A 23,800-nucleotide genomic window follows, 5' to 3' on the forward strand; every position below is an offset into this window, starting at 1 on the left:
CGTAGACGGCGGGCACAGAGCCAAGCCTGGCGGCCAGGGGCTGTGGCCTGACTCCGCCCACCAGCGCTGATCGACTCCGCCTGCGTGTGGAGGCGGCGGCGGCAGAGTTTCCCTGAAATGCATCACCAAAGATCAACAACTTCACTCATTTTCCTGCAGCCTCTGAGCATTTTAGTGCAGAAACTAATCCTCCAAAAACACTTCAGGCCTGTTGTCTCACATATGAGACAAACCAAATTAGCTTTAAAATTACCTAAATGTAGCGTTTACTTAAAAGCAACAACACAAGTGAATATTTGTGAACACAAGTGAATAAAATCAGGAGTTTGACACCTGTGGTTTACACCATCAGGCGTCTGCAACACTTAAAGAAACATTCGGGTCAATTTCTCACCGACTGGGAAGTCGGTGCTTTATTTGTAAAGCACAATTCATACCAAAGGGAATTCAAATTATATAAAATTACAAAAGGAAATAAAAATCATTCAGTTAAACAAATAAAATCATAAGAAAAAAATCAATAAGATTAAAATTTGGAAATTTAAAAATCATTAAAAACAGACACTAGTCCGCAGCTTAAAACACATTTCTAAAGAAAAAAGTTGAACATTTTCAGGAAGATTGCTCCAAACTTTTGACGAAAAATTCTGAAAATCTGCCTCACCATGTTAGATTCTTGAATAAGATCTCTGCCGAATGTTCGCAGTGAGGTTCCACTACAACCCAGTACGACCCATAAAGTCGACAAAAACAAGTCACTGGTTATGTTTTCTTTAGTTTTATGATGCATATAAATGAACTCTTTCCCTCTTTGGCATAAATAACAGAGAAAATATCTTTTTTTTTTACTATTTTTAGCAGATGTTCATATGTCTTCCTTTCAAAATAAAAGCTATCCTGTATCAAAAAGCAGATAAAACAAAACAATCATAAAACTGGTATTTTCTAAATAAAAGGAACGTTATTCCACTGTATATGGAACTATTATCCAGAACTCTTGGTTAGTCTATAAATAGAAAATTTCTTATTCTGGATAAATTAGTATCTTCCTGCATTTCTTCAATGACTTTTTTCTCCAAAGAAAAGAAAATATATATATATATATTTTTTTAGTTAATCTTGGGTTTTTAATTCAGCCGTCTGAGCAGCCTCTTTAAGAGGGTAGCAGATATGGAAGTGGTGGACAGAATCTGGTAGTTTTTTAAAATAAAACTTCTTTCAGATTCATGACAAAATAAACAAATAATCTAAGGGTGAATTCAGACTGGGAATGTCCGTTGGTTCGGGTAGGGTCCACTTATTTGTTCTGGATTGAGTCCTGTAGATTCCGTTTGGTCTGTATTCAGACTGACGTCTACCAGAGATTTCTGTTTCTGACCAAACTTTGTAAACAAAACCATGTGACTAGAGATCTCTTCAGTCATTGGCCAGCAGTGACGAGGGCGGGTCAAAACAGAGGAGAAAGATGGATGCGCTGCAGTCTGGACATGCTTCCAAACCGTTTTGTTTTGCTGATCGATTCGTCTGCATCAGCATCAGGTTCAAGACTTTTACTGCTGCTTTGGTTCGGTGGAGACACGCTGCAAGACGGTTACTGAGGACGCTACGTCAGTAAGTGTCAATGACATGAAGATCGTCAGGAAAAGTGTGAGAATCAATGTGCATCACATTAAAAGTTATTTTAATGAGTCCGAATTCATCTGACCACATTTTAATGAGTTACTGTCTCATCACTGCGGTGTTATGGTATTGTTTTTAAGATGATTTCACTACCAGGTATCTTTCGGGGTGACGTCACGGCAGCGTGTGGCGCGTAACAAGACAGGAAAATATTTAAGAAGTGTTTTTCTGCCGTGTTAGAACAAACGTACTAAAACTTAAGGAGTTGGACCACTTTTTCCTGTTTGCTAACACAACAATTTGTTGCTTCACATTTGACTGCGACTCGTCTGTTGTGTTATTCCTACTGCTTACATTACGTGACTGTTTGGAACTCAATCGGATAGACGGGCCAAAATCCAAAACGCACCTGAGGTCGTGGGCCGAATAGGATAAACAATTATTGAACACAATAAAACGAAGTTTAACCTTAAAACAGCAACTTTTTAACACAACTAGATATACAGCATTATAATGCTAATGTGAATGTTGTCAGCTGAATTTGGCTGCTGAAGATGCTGATAACCAGCTAAAATATTAGCTAAATGACAAATTAGACAAAAAAACTAAAAAAAAAACACCTTGGTAAGCCTACAGCTAGCATGTAGCTGAAAAAAACAGAAAATAAATCATAAATTAGACAAAACAGCTAGTGTGTAAATATTAGTTAAACTCCAAAATAGCCTAAAAAAAAATCTTCATTTATGTCAAAATAGTCACAAAAAAAAACTAGCAGAATGCCAATTTTTAAAACTTTAAAACTTGAACTTTTTAACATGATTATGAATAATAAAAAGGCAGGAATATTATTCCAGAATAAATTAACTAAAACCTTAAATAACTTTCAATATTTTACTCTACAATAAAATATATTTTGTCAGAATGATACAAGTTAGAAATGAGCTCAAGATAACATCGGGTCATTAATAACAATAAAATAAAATGATCTGGAGGGCCGGATCTGCAGCCCGGTACCAAATGACCTTTCAACCATTTATGTTTTGTGGTGCATCTCAGCCATAAAGTTGTACATCCAACTATCTAGAATTAAATCATTGCTAATATATTTTTAGGATCACAAGTTTCACTTTAACTCCTTGATTTTTTTTTCCAAAATAGAAAATCCGCCTCATGATGTGAACTTTGGTTCTGCTTTCTAACCTCCAACTGATTTTCCATTGCAACTATGAAGCCACACCGCTTGATGGACTGTTGGAGCATTATGGGTAATGTAGTCAGAAGCCTGACGGAGTGATTTACTGTTTTTCGACTGTTTGTGAATGAGAAGAATAAAGTTAGACTTCGTAGTTTAGTTTTGCTTGATGAGACTTGGAGTTTAAAAAAAATGTGCTACTTTTTAAAACTAAAAACATTTTTATTTTTCTTTAACCACTGAGAAACAATTGAGGGTTAAAAGAACCAAATGTGGTTCTGGAGCCTCAGCTTCCAGACGATTAATGGAACTTCTGTACATTATTGGCATCTCTGGACATTAACGGGACATTAAAATGTAAACTTCCTGTTGCCCAGTTGGAACATTTCTGCCGATACGTCCCAAAACACGTCTGCCGCACTGTGACAGCTCGTCAGTTTCCCGCCTCTTCCACGACACGTTAAACACAATTAGAAGTTTACCGCTGAAATGCTTTTCACTGAAAGTTCTCGGCAGATTTTAAAGGCGACTCCCACAGAAAACAACTGAAGTGAACAGGAGTACGGTGGGCATCAGAGCTCACAGAGGAAAAAACGAATATTCTTGTTCGCCGTCACCCGCTCTGGTTTCAGACTTCCACAAAAGGTCCTGGGAGCAAAAACCCACAATAGATTCTACTGTTAAGGTAAAGACGAGAAATAACAAAAACACTAATAAAGACGCAGACATATGCTGCCTTTTCCCAGTGTTGGGTCGTATTCTGGTTCTGTTCTGTCATCCGGACCCGGCACAATACAGCAAAAACCAGAGCTGCAGGAGAGCTAAAGCTGAAACCAACATGGAAAAAGAAGGGGGCCGAGGATAGAACCTTGGGGTACACCAGAAGAGACGGATGAAGGCTGGGATTTAAAGGATTTAGGTCAAACTAATTGGGTAAATAAATACAAATGTTTTTTTTTGTTTGTTGGTTTTTGTAATAGGATACTTTTCATTTCTTCACACAGAACAAAATTATATCTTTACAAAACTGTAAATTGAAGTAACTTAGTATGGATGGGATTATATATGTTCGCTTCTTTTCAAGAAAATCAAACTCTACTCGACTTTAGCTGATAATTACTAGTTTAAATGAAATTTATTGTGACATAACTGACTTTGTTTTTGTTTTTTATTTTCTATTTAATGCATTTCATTATTTCTCCAATGAGTTTGAAAAATCTGTGTTTTGTCCTGTGATGTCCACAATCTATGCTTGAAAAACCAGATTAATCAATCAGTCAATATCTAAATACATTTTTAACAAAAATGACTGTTAAGTTTATTTTTATAAACCAGAAAAAAATATTAAAAAAATGTCTGGAAAATAAAATCTGTTGTAAACATCAAATCTGAGTTTATATGAAATGGTCCTTATTATTCACTATTTAATGCTCACTATGAACTCCAAACATAAATCATCAAAATCAGGAAAATAACACAAACAGTGATTTTATTCAGATGTAAAAACCTCTGTGGGTTTATTTAGACAAAAAACAAAAGTTTTTTTTTCCATTTGACCCTTAAATGTTGTAAAGGTTTTTAAATGGTTTATAACATAGTTTAGCAAATCACAATCAAGAAATCATAGTTCTTAGAAAGTGTTTGGTGCCGTCTATTATTGATTTTATAACTGGAGCAAACAGATATTTGAATTAAGGCTCCATTTGTCTTCGAGCCAGACTTTGGACATGCCTAGTGTAGCATCATTACAGAATTTTTTATTTTCTTTTTGTTTCAGGAAATTTGTCACTTTGGATGAAAACAATTGTTTTTTTTTTTTGTTCTTGAGGAAACTTCTGATGGTTTAAAATGAATAATTTGACTCGTCCTGATTGGTTTTTGCTCAACTGTCTCTAAAAATGGGTTAAGAATTGTTGTCATCAACCAGAACCGTCCAGGAGAAGAAGTCCGGTGCCAAAGTTGAGAAACGCATTTTCAAAGGCAGAGATCGTCCTGCTGTCTTTTAGAAGAAGTCAAAATCTCCTGAACCTTCGGTTTGGTTTACGGATGTCGCTCTCAGTCGCAGCAACAAAGTGTCTTTGTTTGTTGCCTCCAGATTCTGGAGAGCAGGAAAGTCTCGAGTGGAGAGACGGTTCTGCATCAGGACAGAGTCCAGGAGACTTGTTGTGCGTCGGCACTTTTTCCTCGACGCCGAATGACTTTTACAGGGATGCCTGGTGTAATTATCTGTGCCGTATGGATCTGAATTCATTAGAGAAGCTGCCGTCTGAATGCAGATCCTGCCATTAACTGCTAAGGTTGCCGTGACAGCTCCTCGCACTTGAAAAAAAGCGGCAAATGTTTTTCAGATGAGCTGTCTGCTCTGAGCTGCCAAAGGAAAAAAGTGCTGCAGCGGCTCAGACAGAAATGAAGAGTGACAGCTGGAGGAATGGGACTGCAGCCGGGCGGAGGGGGGGCCGCGGCCTGCAGGAGCAGCCAGCGCCGCCGTGGAAAGGGTTAACGCGAGACAGTAAAGTGAATCCAGATGTGCTGTTATTATTAATATCTGTGGCTGATGAATGGGAAGGTAAAATTACAGGCGCCAGCCAGGGAGGCCCCGCTCGATGCCCTGCCACCCGGGAGCCTCCCCGCCTCCCCCGCAGCCCCCCCCAGCAGCAGATCGCCACGCTTCAGCGAGCATTCGACGCTGCAACGACCACGAGCGTCAGAGGTGATGTCATAGCTCTGACACACCCCCTTTCAAAATACCAAGCTTTTAAAAACTACTAAAATAGAAACTTTTTAGTTCTTTTTAAAGGCAAAGAGACAATTCCCATCATGCATTATGGCATGTGTTAAAGTTGAGGCCCGGTGGCCGGATCCGGCCCTCCAGATTATTTCATTTTGTTGTTATTAATGATGTTATCTTGTGCTCATTTCCAACTTGTACAATTTTAACAAAATATATTTTTATGGGGGGTAAAATATTAAAAGTTATTTTAAGTTTAAGTTGATTTATTCTGGAATACTATTCCTGCCTTTACATTATATGCTAAAGAGTTATGGTGTTAAAGTTTTAGAAATTGTCATTCTGCTAACATTTTGGACTATTTTGGCATTTACTAAGATTTTTTTTAGGATATTTTGGAGTTTAGCTAATATTTCAAATCTGACTTTATTTATATAGCACTTTTAATATAAAATATACTACAAAGTGCTTTACATATAAATAAAACAATCTGAAAAACAACAAAAAAATGTAAAATACATTGAAAATACATACTGCATACTGTAAAAGTGTTTTACCCCGCTTTGGGGTTAGGCTACATGCTAGCTTTTTTGGCTAATTTAGGCTTTTTTTCATTTTCTTTTATACTATTTTGAAGTTTAGCTATTTTTTTAGCTACATGCTAGCTGCTTTGGCTATTCTAAGTTTTTATTTTTGTAGTTTTTAGGCTAATTTGGCATTTAGCTAATATTTTAGTTGGGCATCAGCTTCAGTGTTTTCAGCTATTAGCATTTTTAGCTATCAGCACTAGCTTCTTCAGCGGCCAAATTCAGCTTACAGCATTCACACTAGCATTATCACAGGTAATGCTATAGTTCTAGTTCATAATCATGTTAAAAAGCTACGGTTTTAAGGTTTTATAAGTGTAGTCTTACTTTTTAGACTATCTCTGCATTTAGGACTTTTTAGGTTATTTTGAAGTTTAGCTATTTTTTCAGCTAAATGCTAGCTCATTTGGCTAACCTGTTTTTGTTTTTTGTTTGTTTGTTTGTTTTTTTAGCTAATTTGTCATTTAGCTAATATTTTTGCTGGTCATCAGCTTCAGTGTTTTTATCTTTCAATTTCAGCATCTTCAGCGGCCAAATTCAGCTTACAGCATTCACACTAGCATTATTGCTGGTAATGCTATATATCTAGTTCATAATTATGTTTAAAGTTACAGTTTTAAAGTTTTAAACATTTAGTTTTAGTGTTCAATAGATGTTTATCCTGTTCGAACCGTCACCTAAGGTGTGTTTTGGATTTTGGCCTGCCGTGCAGTTGAGTTTGACACTCCTGAGTTATAGAGACCGATTGATCTTATCTGACAACACAAAGAAAAAATAATCAAAAATGTAATACAATTAAAGAGTAAATTCCAACATTTCCTGAGAGACAGAATGAAACTCAATTGAAAAAACATTTTAACCTGATGATGCAAAACATCTAATGTCAAAAAGAAGCTCAACAATTACTTTTTAAATCTGAGATTGATGAATACTTCAGCCAAATAAACTTACAGATTGTAGGTAGCAATCACTGCTAAGATGGATTGGATTCAGCTCGACTTTCACTCCAGGATTTTAGACAATTTTATCCCAGAATGTGAGGTGGAAAAAAATACTTTTTTTAGTAAAGTTTGACATTTAATCGACTATGTGATAAGTTCACGTGACGTCAGACAAAAATGTGACATCACCAATACGGTCTAAAGCAAAGGTCTGCAACCTTCAACACCTGAGGAGACATTTGTATGGGGTCAAATCAGGATCCGCTTAAAGAGGACGAAGAACAGATTGAAAACTTGAAAAATAGACATTGTAACTAAAAAAAAGTGAAAATTTGAAGAAAAAAGTCTAGCGAGAGCCACCAAATCCCACTTTATTAGAAAATATGCTTTATAGTTTATGTACCTGTTGAGCAATGTATTTATGAAATTACAAATATGTACCATAAATGTGATATTTCTCTTCAAATTACAACTTTAACTTCTTTATTTTTGATAGCAGCATACACGAGTTCCTTTCAAAATAAGATCTTCCTGTTGCAGCAGTTTTACATATTAAAAATACAAGAAAACCAAGTCAGACGTGCCACTTTCAGTCACTATGACAACAAGTAGACGCTACAATGCTTGCTTTAACTATTTGTAACCTAACCAATTGGAACATTAAATTGTACAATATTTATTTTAGAAATGTTCTACTAAATTGTCTTAGATCGTTCACAAATCAAAGTACAGATGTCAGCAGTCCAGCCTGCAGAATGCTGCTTTCCCAGATTCCTATGAATATTAAATTAATTAATATTAATTAACGATATTGAATAAATTGGGGATTATTTTTCTCTGAAAACTCTGTTAACGTGAGACGAAGGTTACAAGTACTTCAGTGAATACTGCTTGTTTGATTATGAAGGTAATTACGATTTTATTCTTCTAATTTATGTTAACAACAGCAATCGCTTCGGGTTTGAGACGTAGAGTGTCAGAAGATTTTTTCTGCCCAGTTAAAGTTTATTTTTATTATGACCGACCGTTAGAGAACCAAGGATGGGCGGGGCTTTTATACTGGAGCTGCAGCATGATGACGTGAAACTTCTGGGACTTACACCAGCTGACCAATCACAAAATTCAACAATTTCAACCTGTAGGGGGCAGTACACAGACAGTTTTAGAAAACATATTTTAAATTGATAAAATGTGGCAAAGACCAACAGGCAGAACTTCCAAATGTCCGTTTATAGAAGTCAACAGTTTGGTTACCCTTTGAAGTCAAAATAATTATTGTTATTTTCTAATGTTTCTCCTCTTTGCTTTGCTCATAACGGTGTCCAATCTGTGGGAAAATGAAGATAAAGGATCAAATTAATTGAAAACAGTTGCTAAAAAATATGAAAATGACTATTTTCTAAAGACGTTCGATCAGCAATGAACTTTTTTCTTGGCAGCACAGATGGAGATTAAGGATTAGGAGGAGATGCACGACTTTGACTCAAGACTTCACATTTTTATGAACACATGAGGATTTGTACAAACGTGTAATTTGTACCATTTTTGACCCAAATTTTACTGTTTTCATAACAACCTTAGGAAACGATGGAGTCACTCCCTCAATGTAAAATAATATCATTTTTATGATCATTTAAATAATGGGTTAGTTTTAATCTAAGATGAATTTAAAGCAAATTGCAGCAAAACCAAAATGCTGTGAATGAACCTAATGAAGAACTAAACCATTATCACTCAAGTCTGATGGGAGCTGCTGCTCCACAGTTGAAGGGAAGAACCCCATAATCACTTTATTACCTCTCTGAGATCCTCTCACGTCCGTCAGCCCCCTGCAGAGCTCCAGCAGAGTCACACCAGAGCTGCTGTCCTCAGTTAAACATCAGAAAGGCGATTTGTTTTCCTTCCTTTAACCACTTCGGTTGTCTTTCACTCTACGCTCATAAAATGTGACACCAGGCCGAGAAAATCTACTCGAATGGGCGGGAAAGCTGATAAATTTACCACCTTTTTTGGTTTGTTTTTTTACTTACAGAAGACCAAAGACTGAAGTAACCAAACAGTCTGCAAAAAAAGAAAAGAAAAGTCAGGCATTTCCAAGAGCTGCTCAATAGGGGGCGCTATTGTTTGAAAGTGGCAGTAGGGATGGTGAAAATGTATCGTAATGTATAAAATCGTAGATTTCGGTAGTTTGTTTATGACATTAAATTTTGTTGTGCACTTCTAGCCAATCATTTCATCTTCCTACCAGTTGTGGGCGGACTCATAAGAATGGGTGTGGCCATCGGAGGTGGGCAGAGCTTCAGTCATAGTGAGAAAACGTTTGAACTTCACAGCAAAAGATTCAAATTCAGCAACCCAATGGGCAAAAACGACGTGTACCGTTGCCATGGCAATGAGCTGTGAAATACAAGTCAACTTCAGCGTCTGTGAAGAATTAAATCAAGCGTCTCAGCGTCTTCAAGCTCCCTCCTTCCTGCTTTCGCATGTCATTTTCTTTTTTTTCTTTTTTTTTTTTTTTTAAAACAGTGGTGTGATTTTTGCATTTTTGAAGCCTCGGTTCAAAAAATGTTTCAGAAAGTACCAGTTTGGCATCAGATAAAACCCAAACGTATCCATCTCTACCCAGACCCCTCCAAATTCATGATTCCTGCTTCTTCAGACTTGCACTACCTGCGTTTCCATTGTAGACATTCGCCAAACGTTATCAAAATTCTTGAAATGTAAAAAAAAAAAACTATTTCACTGTTTCCATGAAATCATAATGATGTGGATAAACACAAACCAGCTCACGCGATAAGTCATTCAAAATATGAACAATTCTTTGATTTAGAGCAGATACTTTCATGTTTCTGCCGCGGCACTAGCATCATCTATCAAAGGAGAAGTCGGCGTCTTATTCAGGTCATGGAGCGGCGAGCTACATGATAGCGGCTACAGAAGAAAAGATTTTGGAAAATCGTGGTTTTACAGAAGCTGTGGATCCAACAATTCCGACTGATGCTGTGGGACCTCTAGTGGCGCCCGTGGTATCCGGTTGTTGGTCATGTGACTCACTTAATTAGAATAAAGTGCTTCACTTTTGCAAAATATGTCAATTTCTTAAAAACTTTTTTTGTTAAAAAAATCAAGTTGTTTTCAAAATTGTGGTTCCAATCAAGCAAATTTATCATCACAAATCCAATTTGGAAAATTTCATAGTGAATGGAAACACACGGAGCTTACAGCATCTTCTGTCTACATTCACTAAAGTGAACCGCACCAGAGTTCATCTGCAGAAGCACAGAGAGCCTCCACCAAACAGAGTTCTTCTGTGGGGTCCAAACCAGAGTTCAGGTGAGCTTTCACACCTGCAGAACTAAGAGGACCAAACAAGTCAGAGTGAATGTGTCCTAATAAGATCACATTCCTGTTAGGGATTAAAATGAATCCCACTTTAGGTTTCCTCATCCCGTTGGCCTGCAGGAAAGCAAGTAAACTTTGATCGTAAAACCAGAACAACACAAAAACAAACAAATACATAAATATTTAGCTAAAATATTTTTGTTTTTTTAACTGTTTTGTAAAAGATTCAAGAGGATCAGCCACCCGAAGAGATTTCATTTCACTGCCTGAAATGCAATTCAAGTTTTATAGCAAGTGGGATCCCAAGTTTGTTCAGGTTTGAGGAACGAAGGAGGCGGCTTCCTCAACCAACAGTTGAGAAATTTAATCAATAAAAGCCCTAAAAGGCAAAACTAAAATGTTAAAGTCAATTTTAAAATTCACAGGAAGCCATTGAAGAGAAGGTTAAACCGCGGAAATGTGATGGTTCCTGTTAAAAGCCTTGCAGCTGCATTTTGAACCAACTGTAGGTAATTTACTGTATAGCAAACATACATTCCTACTGTAGTTAATCGCAGCAGTGTTCATTTGCAAGTGAACAGAGATCCTGACTTTCAGGTGGACCAGAGTTTACTTGGCCTTTTGCTTACAAATCAAGGAAACTTTCTGAAGAAACAGAAAGAACAACAGCCAGTGGGAAGATCGTAGACCGTACCTGGTCTGAGGTAGGGCGGTAACTGATCCCAAAACTCAGTTCAGATCGTGTCACGGTTTCAGGGTGACTGTTCGGATCATTAATCGGATCAGTAAAAGTGAAAAAAAAGGAAAAAATGAGAAGATAAAAGCTTAAAATTACTTTTTTTAAAAGCTTTAAAACATATTCGAGAAAACATGTATAAAGTACATGATCCACAGAACATGTGTGGCCTGAACCGTGGCTAGTGATCCGTACGGACCACGGATTATCCGTGATCTGCTACACCCCCAGTCTGGGGTAAATGTCTCATTTGTGGGAATCTGATCCACATTTAAAATAGAGATTGGAAAAAAAAAAAGTAAAATAAAAATCTATGACCTCCAGTCACTTTAGGGATTCAAAAACTGTTAAATAGATTTATAGAATAAAAGATGCTGAAGATCCAAACCTATCCGAGATTGGACGTTCCTGATAATCAAGATTACATTGTGGAGAGCGCTTCCCGGTGAACGTTACCACGGGATGACCAAGCGCAAACTCAGGTCCCACAGACACATATTTGTCTTTGGGAAAGCAAACTCATGAAACTGAATCCGGGCGTTTGGTGTCAAACGCTCCAGAACAGATTAGGCTTTAGCTTCCTGTAAGTGGTGAACCTTCTTTATGACACAGAAAACCTCAGAGTTAAGCCTCCGGTTAGCTTCCCAAACCACAGACTGTCTGGTGATGAAGGTAAAGACCGCTTTACATGTTGTTTCAGTCCAAATTCTGAAGCGTTTTGGGGGTAAAAGCTTAAACAATAAGTAAAAATGAAGCACCTTTGAGTTTTGGTGGTTTTTGGTGCTCTCTGCCTTCCAGAGCAGAAGACAAACCCCGACGAGCAGAACGAAGACGCTTCCTGGAAACCGCAGAGAAGCGTAAATCCAGTGGAGCCCGGCTGGCCACAGAGGCTGTTGTTTTAACCGTCAGATGCACGGCTGCGGGGAGGAGGGGGGAATTGTAGGTGGGATATAAAGAGGGGGGGCTTCCCTCTCCGATTGCTGGTGTCCCCATGCAGTCCTGCGGGAGCCGGACCAGCCTCTCTGTCGCGGTCTGCCCACATGGGGCCCCCGGCCCGGCCAGCGGGACAGCTCCGGAGACTTCCTCCCGCTGGCTTTACGCTCCCTCCTTTGTGTCCTTTCAACACGAGGATACCAGACAAATTGTGCTTAATGGCTGGCAGAGGTTGCCAAAGCAATAGCTGCTTTGTTGCCACTGGCAAGTGTGTAAATGTTAAGAGTGCAACCTTATCCAGCCACCCTCAGGAATAGAAACCACCAGCCGAGCCGGATGCTCGTCTGCCCGCACAAAAGGAAAACTGCGTTTAGGAAAAGCACGGCGAGTTTAAAAGTCATTAATTATTTGTAGTGGTTTCAATTTACCAGAAAATGTCTGAGAACTCTTAAAGTTCTCTATCAAAGCTCCAAGAAACCCAACACATCTGAGCCTGCCAAGAAAACAATCTCATGTTTACCTCACCGTGTGACTTTAAGAAGATAGAGGCAAAAAAAAAAATATTTACTATGAAAATAGGTCAACATTTATTATTAGGGATGTCCCGATCCGATCACGTGATCAGAAATCGGGGCCGATCACGTGGTTGGGGACTCGATAGGAATCGGACTCCTTTGTCCAAACAGGATTGGACATTTCATTTATTTTCATTATGATCAGAGCTTTTTGTTTCATCGTATCCTTATGGATAAATACTCCACTACAAGTCTGCATTTCACGAAAAGATCACAAAATGTCATTACCAGAAAACGCAGCAGAAAACGGCAGCAAGTCAAGCATAAGGCTAACAAAACAAAAGCTAACAAAGCTAGCTAGAAAGCTAACTTCCGGGATCAATAACTCCTTTAAAAACGCTTTAAACTGACAGCAAGCGTCTCTATTGGTTTGTCATAAACACAAACAGACCAGACTCACCAGACGTAATCAGGCAAACTCTGAGGGATGTACTGATGTCCAACAGATGTTTTATGCTCTTTTAAGATCACGGTTACGCGTGGAATATGCTTATTTCAGAGTGACTGAAAGGCTGGAGGAATTCTCCCAAACCTGGGCTGTAGAGAAAGTTTTGTGTCATGTGACTGCTGATGGGGAACTCCTTTTCTCCTTTTGAACCTCAGAGTTCATGTCATCATTATTTCTTTTCTTTTATCATGTGGGTTAATTTGTAAATATTAGAATGGTCCAATAAAGGGCATTTTAAAATCAAATCATAAACTCAAACAACAACCTATAAAGGTATTTAAAAAGAAAGAGGCAGAGTTTTTGTTTCTTTTTAATGTGAAGCTCTTCATGCTGCAGACAGATGGCTAAACAGCAGCTGCTAACTGCTACATGCTAGCGCCGTGATTTAACTCCTTAGGACCCGAGCTGTCCTTTGATATGCCTGTTTTATTTATCTGACAGAGAAATAACAGTTAAAAAAAATAACTACTGTGGTAATAAAACAAAAAATGTGATGTCTTAAGAACTTAAAAAATAAGCACATAACCTTAAAAATAACTAAATAAATAAAACTAATAAATTAAAACTAATAATGATATCAGCTATTCATGAACACTCATCAAATGTTATGCTAAAAAACAAAGTCATAATTTATTTTTAAGAATTTAAATTGAGGACAGGAATCACATTTGGTCAAAAATGTTCAAGAGCTCTGAAGATGTTAAAGCTAAAGTCACTAAACTTTATCACATGACTAATTATCACTTATATAACAAGAAAATTTCTTTCCTAGTTTATATTTGCTGTATTTTTACTTGTTTATTAAAGCTACTTCACAGAAGTGTTTTATTTAAGTTTTTAATGATAAAAGAAGGTTAATGAAGTATTAATAAGGGACAACACCAATCTGTTTGTTTAATTTATTCATGTTTTAAATGTCTTATAAAAGTATCGGATCGGGACTCGGTATCGGCAGATACACAAAATCAAATGACTCGGAATCGGATCGCGCCCAAAAACACCTGATCGGGACATCCCTATTTATTATGTCTGTTTGAATGCAGTTATAAACTCAACAGTATGCCGATTCCAGTCTTATACTTTTGGTTACACTGAAGGAGAAGAAGTGCCGCAGTTTTACAACAAAAAGATCAGATTATTTTACTATTTCACTATTTCCCTAAACCTTATAAGAACTGATCTATAAAATTACAGATAACAGTTGCACATAGACTTTTTTCTGCAAAATATAACTGCACAAGAATGAACAGTCTATTTCAATAGAAAAGTATCACCAGACTGTAGAGTGTTGTGGGGAACCAAAGCAGTTCTAACACTATGGGACTACACTACCCAGAATGCCTATGGGGTTTAAAAAGCAGGTGATTGGTGGGGAGAATTGATGGGAACTTTCATGTTTGTCTCATCTACAATAAGCAGCTTTTTTTATAGAAAAAACACATAAAACTTTGACGATAACTCAACATTTTTTAGTACTAACACATAAAATACGACTCAGTTAAAGTACATGTAATTCAGTGAGACTCCTGACTACATTACCCATAATGCTTCAATGGTCCAGTGTGGTTTTGTAGTTTACCAAAGTCAAACTAAAAGTTGTGGACAGATTTTGGTGGTGCAGCACAGAAAATCTCTTCCAGATTAGTGGACACAACCAGAATATACCTAGAAAACGCTCCATTTACAGGAAAAGTTAAGGATTTTAAGTGAGTTTCGGGGTAAAAAAAAATACAGAAAAAAAATATTGCAACAGTGATCCTCTAAATGGTTAAAATTTAAGAACAATACTTGCAAGTTTTTGTTTTTTTTTATAAACTCAGATAGTTGGGAGTTGTGGAGTGTTGTTACAAATGCACTGTGTTACACTATAAAGCAGGGTGTCAAACTCAATCACACAAGGAGCCAAAATCCAAAACACACCTGAGGTCGCGGGCCGAACAGGATAAACATTTATTGAACACTCTAAGACTACATTTTTAAAACTGTAAAACTGTAACTTCTTAACATAATTATGAACTAGATATATAGCATTACCTACAATAATGCTAGTGCGAATGCTGGAAGCTGAATTTGGCCTCTGAAGATGCTGAAATTGATAGTTAAAAACACTGAAGCTGATAACCAGCTAATATATTAGCTAAATACCAATTGCCATAAAAAAGTTTAAGTTAACCAAAACAGCTCGCCTGAAGCTGAAATATTAGCTAAACTTTTAAATTCTAGGAGCCCAGACTGAGAGGGGGCCCAGAGAGGCCCCTAATGATGAAATGATAAAACAGAAAAATTTATTTCACTAAATTATTAACCAATATATAATCAAAAATATGTTTATTGTCAATGTCGTAGTATTGATATAAATATGATTATATGTTTAGTTTTGTTTTGTAGACTTTAACGTCTTCCGGACCCCGCCACCGATATTTGTTTTAAAATGGTTCAAATGGTCTGATATGATTAGTGCAGACAGACAGAACCACAGTGTGTGACGTAGAGAAGATGAACCTCAGAAACCAGGATCCCTAAAAAGGAGAGACAATAAATGAAGACAGGAATCTTGTGACAGGCTCATTAACGTGAACGATGGGAATCACCTTGTGATTGGCTGAGAACTGTTCTTTTGCTCCTCTTTCCTCCCTCCCCTGAGTTTATACGTTCATATAAAAGCTCAAGATCATCTTTCTAGCTTCAGATGCAAATATCACAGTTGTTAACAACGGGAATAAATCCATGAAAAATGAAGAGAGGGGAAAGCTGCAGTGTCCTGCATCTACAATAAAAGTTATTTTATTATTCTCATAAGATTTCCTCTTTTCCAAAGCGCTCCGTGTCTTGGTTTCAGTCTTATTTACTGAATCATAAACAATGTGTTGTTAATAATTGTGAATCAAGCTATCATAAAATTCAAACTGGGACTCCACAAGGAGCCATTCTTTGTCCTATTCTTTTCATTTTCTTCTGACAGTGTCGCAAAATTAATGTACAGATGTTCGCTGATGACACAGTTGTCCATGTATCTGGTAAAGACAGCAGTACAATCAGTTAGAAGCTAACCAGTAGCCTAAAAAACAAATCCACTTGTCGGGATGATTCTTGTTTAACTCAAAGCCCTTCTGGCGGAATCACAATATTGTTCTACGACATGCCTTCCAGCATTAGTCCGAGGACGGAAAAAGTAAAAATAAAATTAGAGGAACTATACTGTTGTCTTCATAAAAATAAGAAATATATACATTTCAGGAGGAGAAAAATCAGATTCTCCTCAGTGTAGTTTTGAACTACACACATTGATCACATCTTCAACACATCACAGTGACATCACAGTGACATCATCACACAGTGACATCATCATACAGTGACATCATCATACAGTGACATCATCACAGTGACATCATCACACAGTGACATCACACAGTGACATCATCACCAACTGTATCAATGACAGGTCGACTGATGTCACAGATTCTTTCAAGATTCATGACCTCGTTTGAGGTCACCACCTTTGGGGTATAAATAGAAGTCGCTCAGAGCAGATCAGTTAGTCTGCACAGACACACTCCCCGAGCGACACGAGCGGAACACCTTCCTGGAAGAAAGACCGAGCGTATGTCAATCTTCTCAGATTTAAATACAGAAAGTGTACCCAGAATGTCCCACAGTGAAGAATTTCAGGAGATGGAGGTTTCCACTGAAGAACTGAACTACATCACAGAGAGGATTCTCCAGCAAAATTACAACATGAGCAAACATGTTGAGAATCTTTGCAGGAGATTCCAGAAAAGGAGAGATTTAGACGCTTCATACAAAGAACTGAAAAAGTCACGGAAAGCTGCTACTGAGGAAAACAAAAAACTGGTGCAGCAGGTGAAGCGTCTAAGAGTGGATGTTGAGAAGCTGATGCACATGGAGCAAACGTGTGAAGACGAGAGGATCAAAACCTCTCAGGTCTATGAAAGTAACCAAGACCTGAAGACTGTGATGGACTCTCTTCAGTCCAAACTTCAGCAGCTGAAAGGCACGAAACAAGAAGTTTCTGTCTTCAAAGCTGAAAGAAAAAGTTTGGAACAAGAGAACAGAGCTCTGATATCTCAACTGAAGAAACTCCAGAAACAGACGGCCCGCAAAGCACACCTGGAACCGGATCTGAAAAGAGAATTTGAGGAATTCCAGGCTTTGAAACAACAAACTGATGAACTGAGACAAATCATTCAGGAGCTGCAGAAAGAAAATGAGGACCAGAAGAAGATGGAGGAGAACTATCCTACAATGAAAGAGGAATGGTTTGAACTCACTCTTCTGAAGGCTCAACTGGAAGAAGAGATTTCTGATCAGAGAAAGCAGAAGGAGGAAACACGTCAGCTGATTGTTCGACGTGAGGAGGAAAGGAGAGAACAGGAATCTCTTAGAGAACAAATCAACGTTCTCACAGCAGAGAGAAACGCTCTGGCCGAAGAACTGCAACACCGTAAAGCGCTGGAGTCTGAATGTAAGGAGTTACAAGCAGAAACCAGCGACTTGGTGAAGCAAGTTTTCAACCAGACACAAGATGTTGCAGAGCTGAAGGACATGCTTTCAGAGTTTCATGATGTGCAAGAAAAACTCAATATTGCACAGCAGGAAAATCTGAAGGCAAAGAACCAAAGCGCCCTTCTCCAGAACCAAATCCAGGACCTGAAGGTTCAGATCCAGAACCCACAACAGGCTGTCGCTGCTCTGGAGAAAGAAGTCAAAGACCTCCAGGAGACAAATCAAGAAATTAAGGAGGTTCAAGCCAAATATGACAGAATCTCTGAAGAAAAGTCCAAACTGGAGGACAAAAAGAAACGGCTTCAGGATGAAGTTTCACATCTGAAACTGCAGAAAGACGAAGTACGTGAACTGGCTGTTAAATACAACACCGTACTGGATAAACTGGGACCCCTTCGAGAGGAAACAAAGACCCTCAAACAGGAAAGAAAGACGATGACTGATCTTCTCAAGCAGCGTCAAATACTGGAGACGGAATATAACGAGATCAAAGCAGAAGCTGATCATGTGGAAGCTGAAAACTTCCACCTTCATGCTGAAGTGGATGATCTCCAGAAGAAGCTTTCAGATATGAAAGATGTGGAGGAGAAAGTCTTAAAAGCGAAGGAGAGAAATCTGAAAGCAAAGCAAGAACATGACCGTCTCCAGAACCAAGTCCAAGACCTGCAGGTTCAGATACAGAATCCACAACAGGTTCCACGTCTGACCCAGCAGCAACAGGAAGCCCATGAACTGGTTGTCAAGTACAACAAAGTAATGGATGAACTGAAGGGACGATTTCAGTACAAAAAGGTTCTGGATGAACTGAAGAGACGAACAATAATGAGAAGGAAGTTATTTGAGCTGAAAAGCACACATAATGTACCCTACCACTGAGTATCCTCCTCTCTAACAAGTGACGTTGCTCGTTAGGGGCGGGGAGACCTGAGGGGGGCATTTGTTTCCTAAAAAGCCCTCCTCCCCCCACCTTACACATCCACATACAAAGACACACCAAAAAGGGGGAATAAATGTTTGATATAAAACAAAAATGAGATATAAAAAAAAAAAAAGTCCAGCGTAAAAAAAAAAGGGCGACACACCAATAGGTGTGTTTGTGTGGGTTTTCTCTGAGCGCTTCAGTTTCCCCCCACCCAACAAAACGAATTCATATCAAAATATTTCATTCATTATTAATAGTTAAATTAGATAATTGGAAAAAAAAGTGGTGCAATTCTTTACAAAAAATTAGTTTCATTCTTTACAATTTAGCTGGACTTAAAAAAAAAAAAAAAAAAAAATATTGCAACACACCAAATTTTTCCCCTCCGTAAACCGCCACCTTACCGTGGTGGAGGGGTTTGAGTGCTCGAGTGATCCTAGAAGCTAATCTGTCCAGGGCTAATACCCAAGGTATGATGCCCTACTACCGATGGCTTCTAGGGGACGAGCCAGACTAAGAGCGGTTAAGAATCTCCACATGATTCACAAACACCAAGGTCCAGTTGCAGCTCACAGACTGCAGTCAGGACCGGCTTGGAGTTGGGCCTCACAGACGAGGGACTGGTCGAGTCCAAGCTGAAAAAATGACATGGGAACCATCCCTCCCGGGCCCACCACCCCCAGGAGAGCTGATGAGGAGTTGATGCATAGTTTGGGCAGCAGCTGAAGGTACGTGCCTAGGCAGCTTGTTCTTATATTCAAAAAGACGAACGAGATCCTGCGTTTCTGCTGCAGAAACACTAGAGCGTCTGGATGTTAGACATTGTGGATCGGTACCACAGTAGGCCAAACGTTGCAGAACCGCAGATAGAAAGAAAGTTAAACGGCAGTTTTGCTTCACCTTTCATGTATAGTCCAAAAACTAAAGACACTGGTAATGGTACGCCTGCTTTAGCAGGTTGGGGTTCGATTCCCTGCGTTGTCCTACTGAATATTTGGACTTTAATACATGAAATGTTGAGCAATGCAACCTGTAGTGTAAAAGAAAAAAAAAGAAACTTGTTGATCATACCTTGTTTTTCTTAAGTCTTTCAGAGTGAAGTATATCTGTTGAATCAATTTAAGCTTAATAGATCAATAATCGATTCACAAAAGATACAAATCGATTTAGCACAAAGCTGAAGTCCGCTAGCTTGATGCTAACGTTCAATAGAATTTCCCATAGGACGCCTAATGCTAACGCTCGGTTGACCAAAAAGACCCATTGCTGACTAAATTAACTCACAGGCATCAATTTTCCAAACTCTTTTAAGGAAATATTTTTAAAGTAACAATCTGTGGTCTAAAACTTTGTTTTTTCATCTCATACTGCCTGTGGTCTTCTTGAATAAGGTGCACTTCTATAGCGTGATCCACGTCCTCCAGGAGAAGCAGAACAATGTTTCCAATGTTAATGATCTGAACATTTTAGTTAGAACTTCTGCTTTAGAGAATCCATGTAAAACTGTATGATATTAACAATCTCATTATTTCACTAAAAAAAATTTACAATAAGTGAACTATCAGATTAATATAAATATATTCAAACTCAAAGAAGATTTTTCGATCAGTTTGCGATTGTTTTTGTGTATCAATAATGTGTTTGTTCGTTACATTTTGTCACTTAAGTTTAATGAGGTGATCTTAAAATAGTAAAATACATTTATTTTTAACCACCCCTGACATGACACCAAGTTATGAGGCCTTCTGTGTTTTACTAATCCTGCAAAATGCACACGTCAGATGACAGTAAAATGAGGATTAAATCTATTTTTAGAACGGTTTCTTATTAGATGAAGTTTAAAGCACATGTTCTTATCTTTTGCTGCAGAGCAGAACCTGTAGTTTCTGTTCAGAAGCAAAGTTCTTAATGAGAGGATTGCATCATAATAAGTGACAGTACATTTACTGCTTCAGGAGATCTTTTTGACACTGAATTTTATTTTGAAAGGACCTTACATCAAAATGTTATATGGCCAATTGGAAAAAATAATCTGTTATAGTTTAATTATTGTGAATATTTAAAAGTTAAATGTTATGATTAACTGGCCTAATGACCACAAAAACATTGTATTTCTATAAAGAATATAGTGAGATTTTGCAGCTCAGTTCTGTCAGTAAGAAACTGAACCAGAGGGTTCTGTTAGAGTTTCAGACCTTTGGTTTAGCTGTTGCATTAATAACAAAGTACACACATATAACACGTATGCTTTATACATGTACATGCTGTATATGCTGACAGAGGAATATTTACAGACTTTAATATGTTGTCCATAAATGTTACATGAAGCTATAATTGATATTTCACAACAAATTCCAACTATTGGTGATAAATCTGAATTTGAATTATTCTGATCCAGATCCGAACCAATCAATCCTCCCTGTAATTATTTCCAGGATTAAATTAATAAACTTCAGGTTCTTAAAAGTGAATAAATATAAAAAGAACCAAAAAAATCCTTCAGAACAGATCTTTGACATGAACCGATCCAAAAGATTCGGCTCCCTGCAAAGAGTCATAAATCACATCTGTAGTTGAGAAGAACGCTGGACCTCAAAGACATTATTGATTTTGAATGTGATTTGCTGGGGATCGGTTCTCTGGTGAACAACGTCAAGCAAGAACCAGGTTAAAAGGCTGGAGAAAGAAGCTCGATTTACTCATTTGCTATTCATTCATAAGTTAAGTTTTATTGAAATGAGGATAAACCTCATAGACATTTTGTATTTTGATGGTGTTTTTTTTAGTTTATTTTTTTTTAATCTCCACTGATTATACAATTTTTCATGATAAAGTTCATTTCTTATTTAAAAATCAATATTGCTGCGACTATATCAATCAAAATAAATTCTATTGTATTCAGAGTGCTCAGTTCTTCCCATAATGTACATGAGAGTTTCTCACAGATGATAATCATGTGAAAAGTACCATCATAATGGAAAATTTATGTAAAACAGTATCAAAAAATGTTGCTGCCGTGTTTGGGGGGGCCTGTGAAAATTATTTTCATGGGGCCAAAACTCTCTAGCGGCGCTCCTGCTCTTGAATATTCATTGGCAGGAGGCCTTAATGGATTCTAACCACTGTCAGTATGTGTGCACTTTGCAGCCGTCAACTGTTGGGAAAAAAACAAAATATGTGGCCGGCTGAAAACGCTGAAGCTGATAAAATAGTGTGTTTAAATCCCAAATTAGCCTAAAAAAACAAAAAAAAGTTATGTCAGCCAAAACAGCTAACATGTAGCTGAAAAAATAGCAAAACTTCAAGATATCCTAAAAAATACTGAAGAAAAGCCCAAATTAGCCAAAACAGCTAGCTAAATTCTGAAATAGCCAAAAAACAAACAAATGCCTAAATTAGGTACAACTGCTAACATGTAGCTGAAATATTAGCTAAACTCCAAAATAGCCTAAAAAATCTAAATACCAAAATAGTCCAAAAAGCTAGCAGAATGCCAATTTTTAAAACTGTAAAAATAACTTTTTAACATAATTATGAATAATAAAAACTCAGGAATATTATTCCAGAATAAATTAACTAAAACCTTAAATAACTTTCAATATTTTACTCTACATAAAAATGTATTTTGTTAAAATTATACAAGTTAGAAATGAGCTCAAGATAACATCGGGTCATTAATAATGAAATAAAATGATCTGGAGGGCCGGATAGAATTACCTGGAGGGCCGGATCCGGCCCCGGGCCTTGGCTTTGACACGTGTCATCGAATAAGCTCGGATATGACCGCCTTTTTTATTTTTTTTGTAATGGGGAGCAAAATATTGAAACTATTTTTGACTTAAAACATGATTAACTAGATTTGTTTCAGTGGCACGAAAATCAACTTTTCATTTGACATCTGGATGAATCTGTATTCCGTTTTGTTTTTATTTGATAAACCAATTGTTCATTAACTCTTTGACCTGTAAAGACCTCATCGGTGCACCTTTTTTAGCAAATTGTGACCAAAAAAAGCAACATTTTGACAATTCTTGTCAAACAAAACAGATTTTCTGAAATTTAGCATCAATCTTTAGACCGACTCTCCTTATGCTGTATTTTAAAGAAGACATCTCAAGATTCATAAACTGAGCATCAAACATTTGGTCTGTGTAGTGGAGGACACATTGATTTATCTCCAGAGGAGTGAAGTTACAAAAGCTCCTCTCAAAAACAACAGGAACGCGTCTCATCGGTGGAACTGAGATGCCAGTAAAGCAAACAGCCTGCTAGGATTTCCAGCGATTCTAAGGTTCTGAAAAATGAGGAGCAGCAGAGAGAGGAGACTTTCTGAAAAAGCTGGAGTCAGTCTGATTGCTCCCTGGGGAGACATTTCCACCCCGATGTCCCACAAATGACATGTTTGAAAGTAACCCAATATGCTTTCTTTAGGAGGTGATGCTCTTCCCACTGAAAATGTGTCACTTATTCTGCTCCATCCCTCTTCTGATGAGCATTAAAGTGAAAGTGAGAGCTCACACGCTAGATTAAGCTCAACTCGAGCAGACGCCGCCAAATAAACCCATTTCTTTAGCATCACACTCCGTACGCGAAGTGAGAAACATGTAATTATGGGGGCAGACTCACTGGACTGTGAAATCAAACATCTGTGCTGCACACAAGCAAATTAATGAGCGATTTGTGCCTGGTGAGAGCGGCAGAAACAAAGCCCGTTCCCGCCGACGGCTGCGAGCCGAGCCGTGTTTGTTTTCTGAAGCTTTTTTTCTCACACCGAGCACAACCTGAAGACGTCGACAAACATTCCAGCGCGATACGCACGCCGTCCCGCCGCCGCGGCCGCCATTCTGACAAAGAGCTTTTCATTCGGGGGCAGCGCGCACGCACGTGGATGCTCTGCAGCTGCAAAGCTTTCTAGCTGCAAAGTCCCAAACGGCGGATGCTGTGTGAAGAAAACGGCGAAGGTTACATTTTCAGGAGACTCAACAGAATCTGCTTCCCCGGCACGCCGTTTCTGCACAATTTAAACTGGAAAACTTTATTGTGAAATTCTGCAGTTTTGTCCACAAGCTCTGAGAGTTCAAGTAAGACTTTGAGAATCATCAACCACATCAAGTTGATCAGTGCAGATGTTTCTAATAAATACACCGAAAATAACGGTTAGCTCTAATCCAAAATACATTTGAGTTCGCAGGTCGAACAGGATAAACATTTATTTAACACTCTTAATTTTTAAAACTGTAACTTTTTAGCAT

General features: G+C 37.9%; 2 protein-coding genes across 15 annotated transcripts in view; one reads left to right on the top strand and one right to left on the bottom strand.

Annotated features, from left to right (window-relative positions):
- LOC112146133 (noggin) overlaps positions 1–23,800 on the bottom strand; it is a 143,568-nt gene that overhangs the window by 95,412 nt on the left and 24,356 nt on the right. The window lies entirely within an intron of this gene.
- LOC112146130 (myosin-11-like) lies at positions 16,519–19,601 on the top strand. Its single transcript, XM_024271797.2, has one exon. It carries the CDS (start codon positions 16,706–16,708, stop codon positions 18,500–18,502), a length of 1,797 nt encoding a protein of 598 aa, XP_024127565.1. The 5' UTR covers positions 16,519–16,705; the 3' UTR covers positions 18,503–19,601.

This window comes from Oryzias melastigma, linkage group LG8 (assembly GCF_002922805.2).
Source record: "Oryzias melastigma strain HK-1 linkage group LG8, ASM292280v2, whole genome shotgun sequence".
In the NCBI taxonomy this organism is placed as follows: domain Eukaryota; kingdom Metazoa; phylum Chordata; class Actinopteri; order Beloniformes; family Adrianichthyidae; genus Oryzias; species Oryzias melastigma.

Excerpts from the sequence above, each read along its gene's own strand:
- LOC112146130 (XM_024271797.2), top strand. The coding sequence starts at position 16,706 with ATGTCAATCTTCTCAGATTTAAATACAGAAAGTGTACCCAGAATGTCC.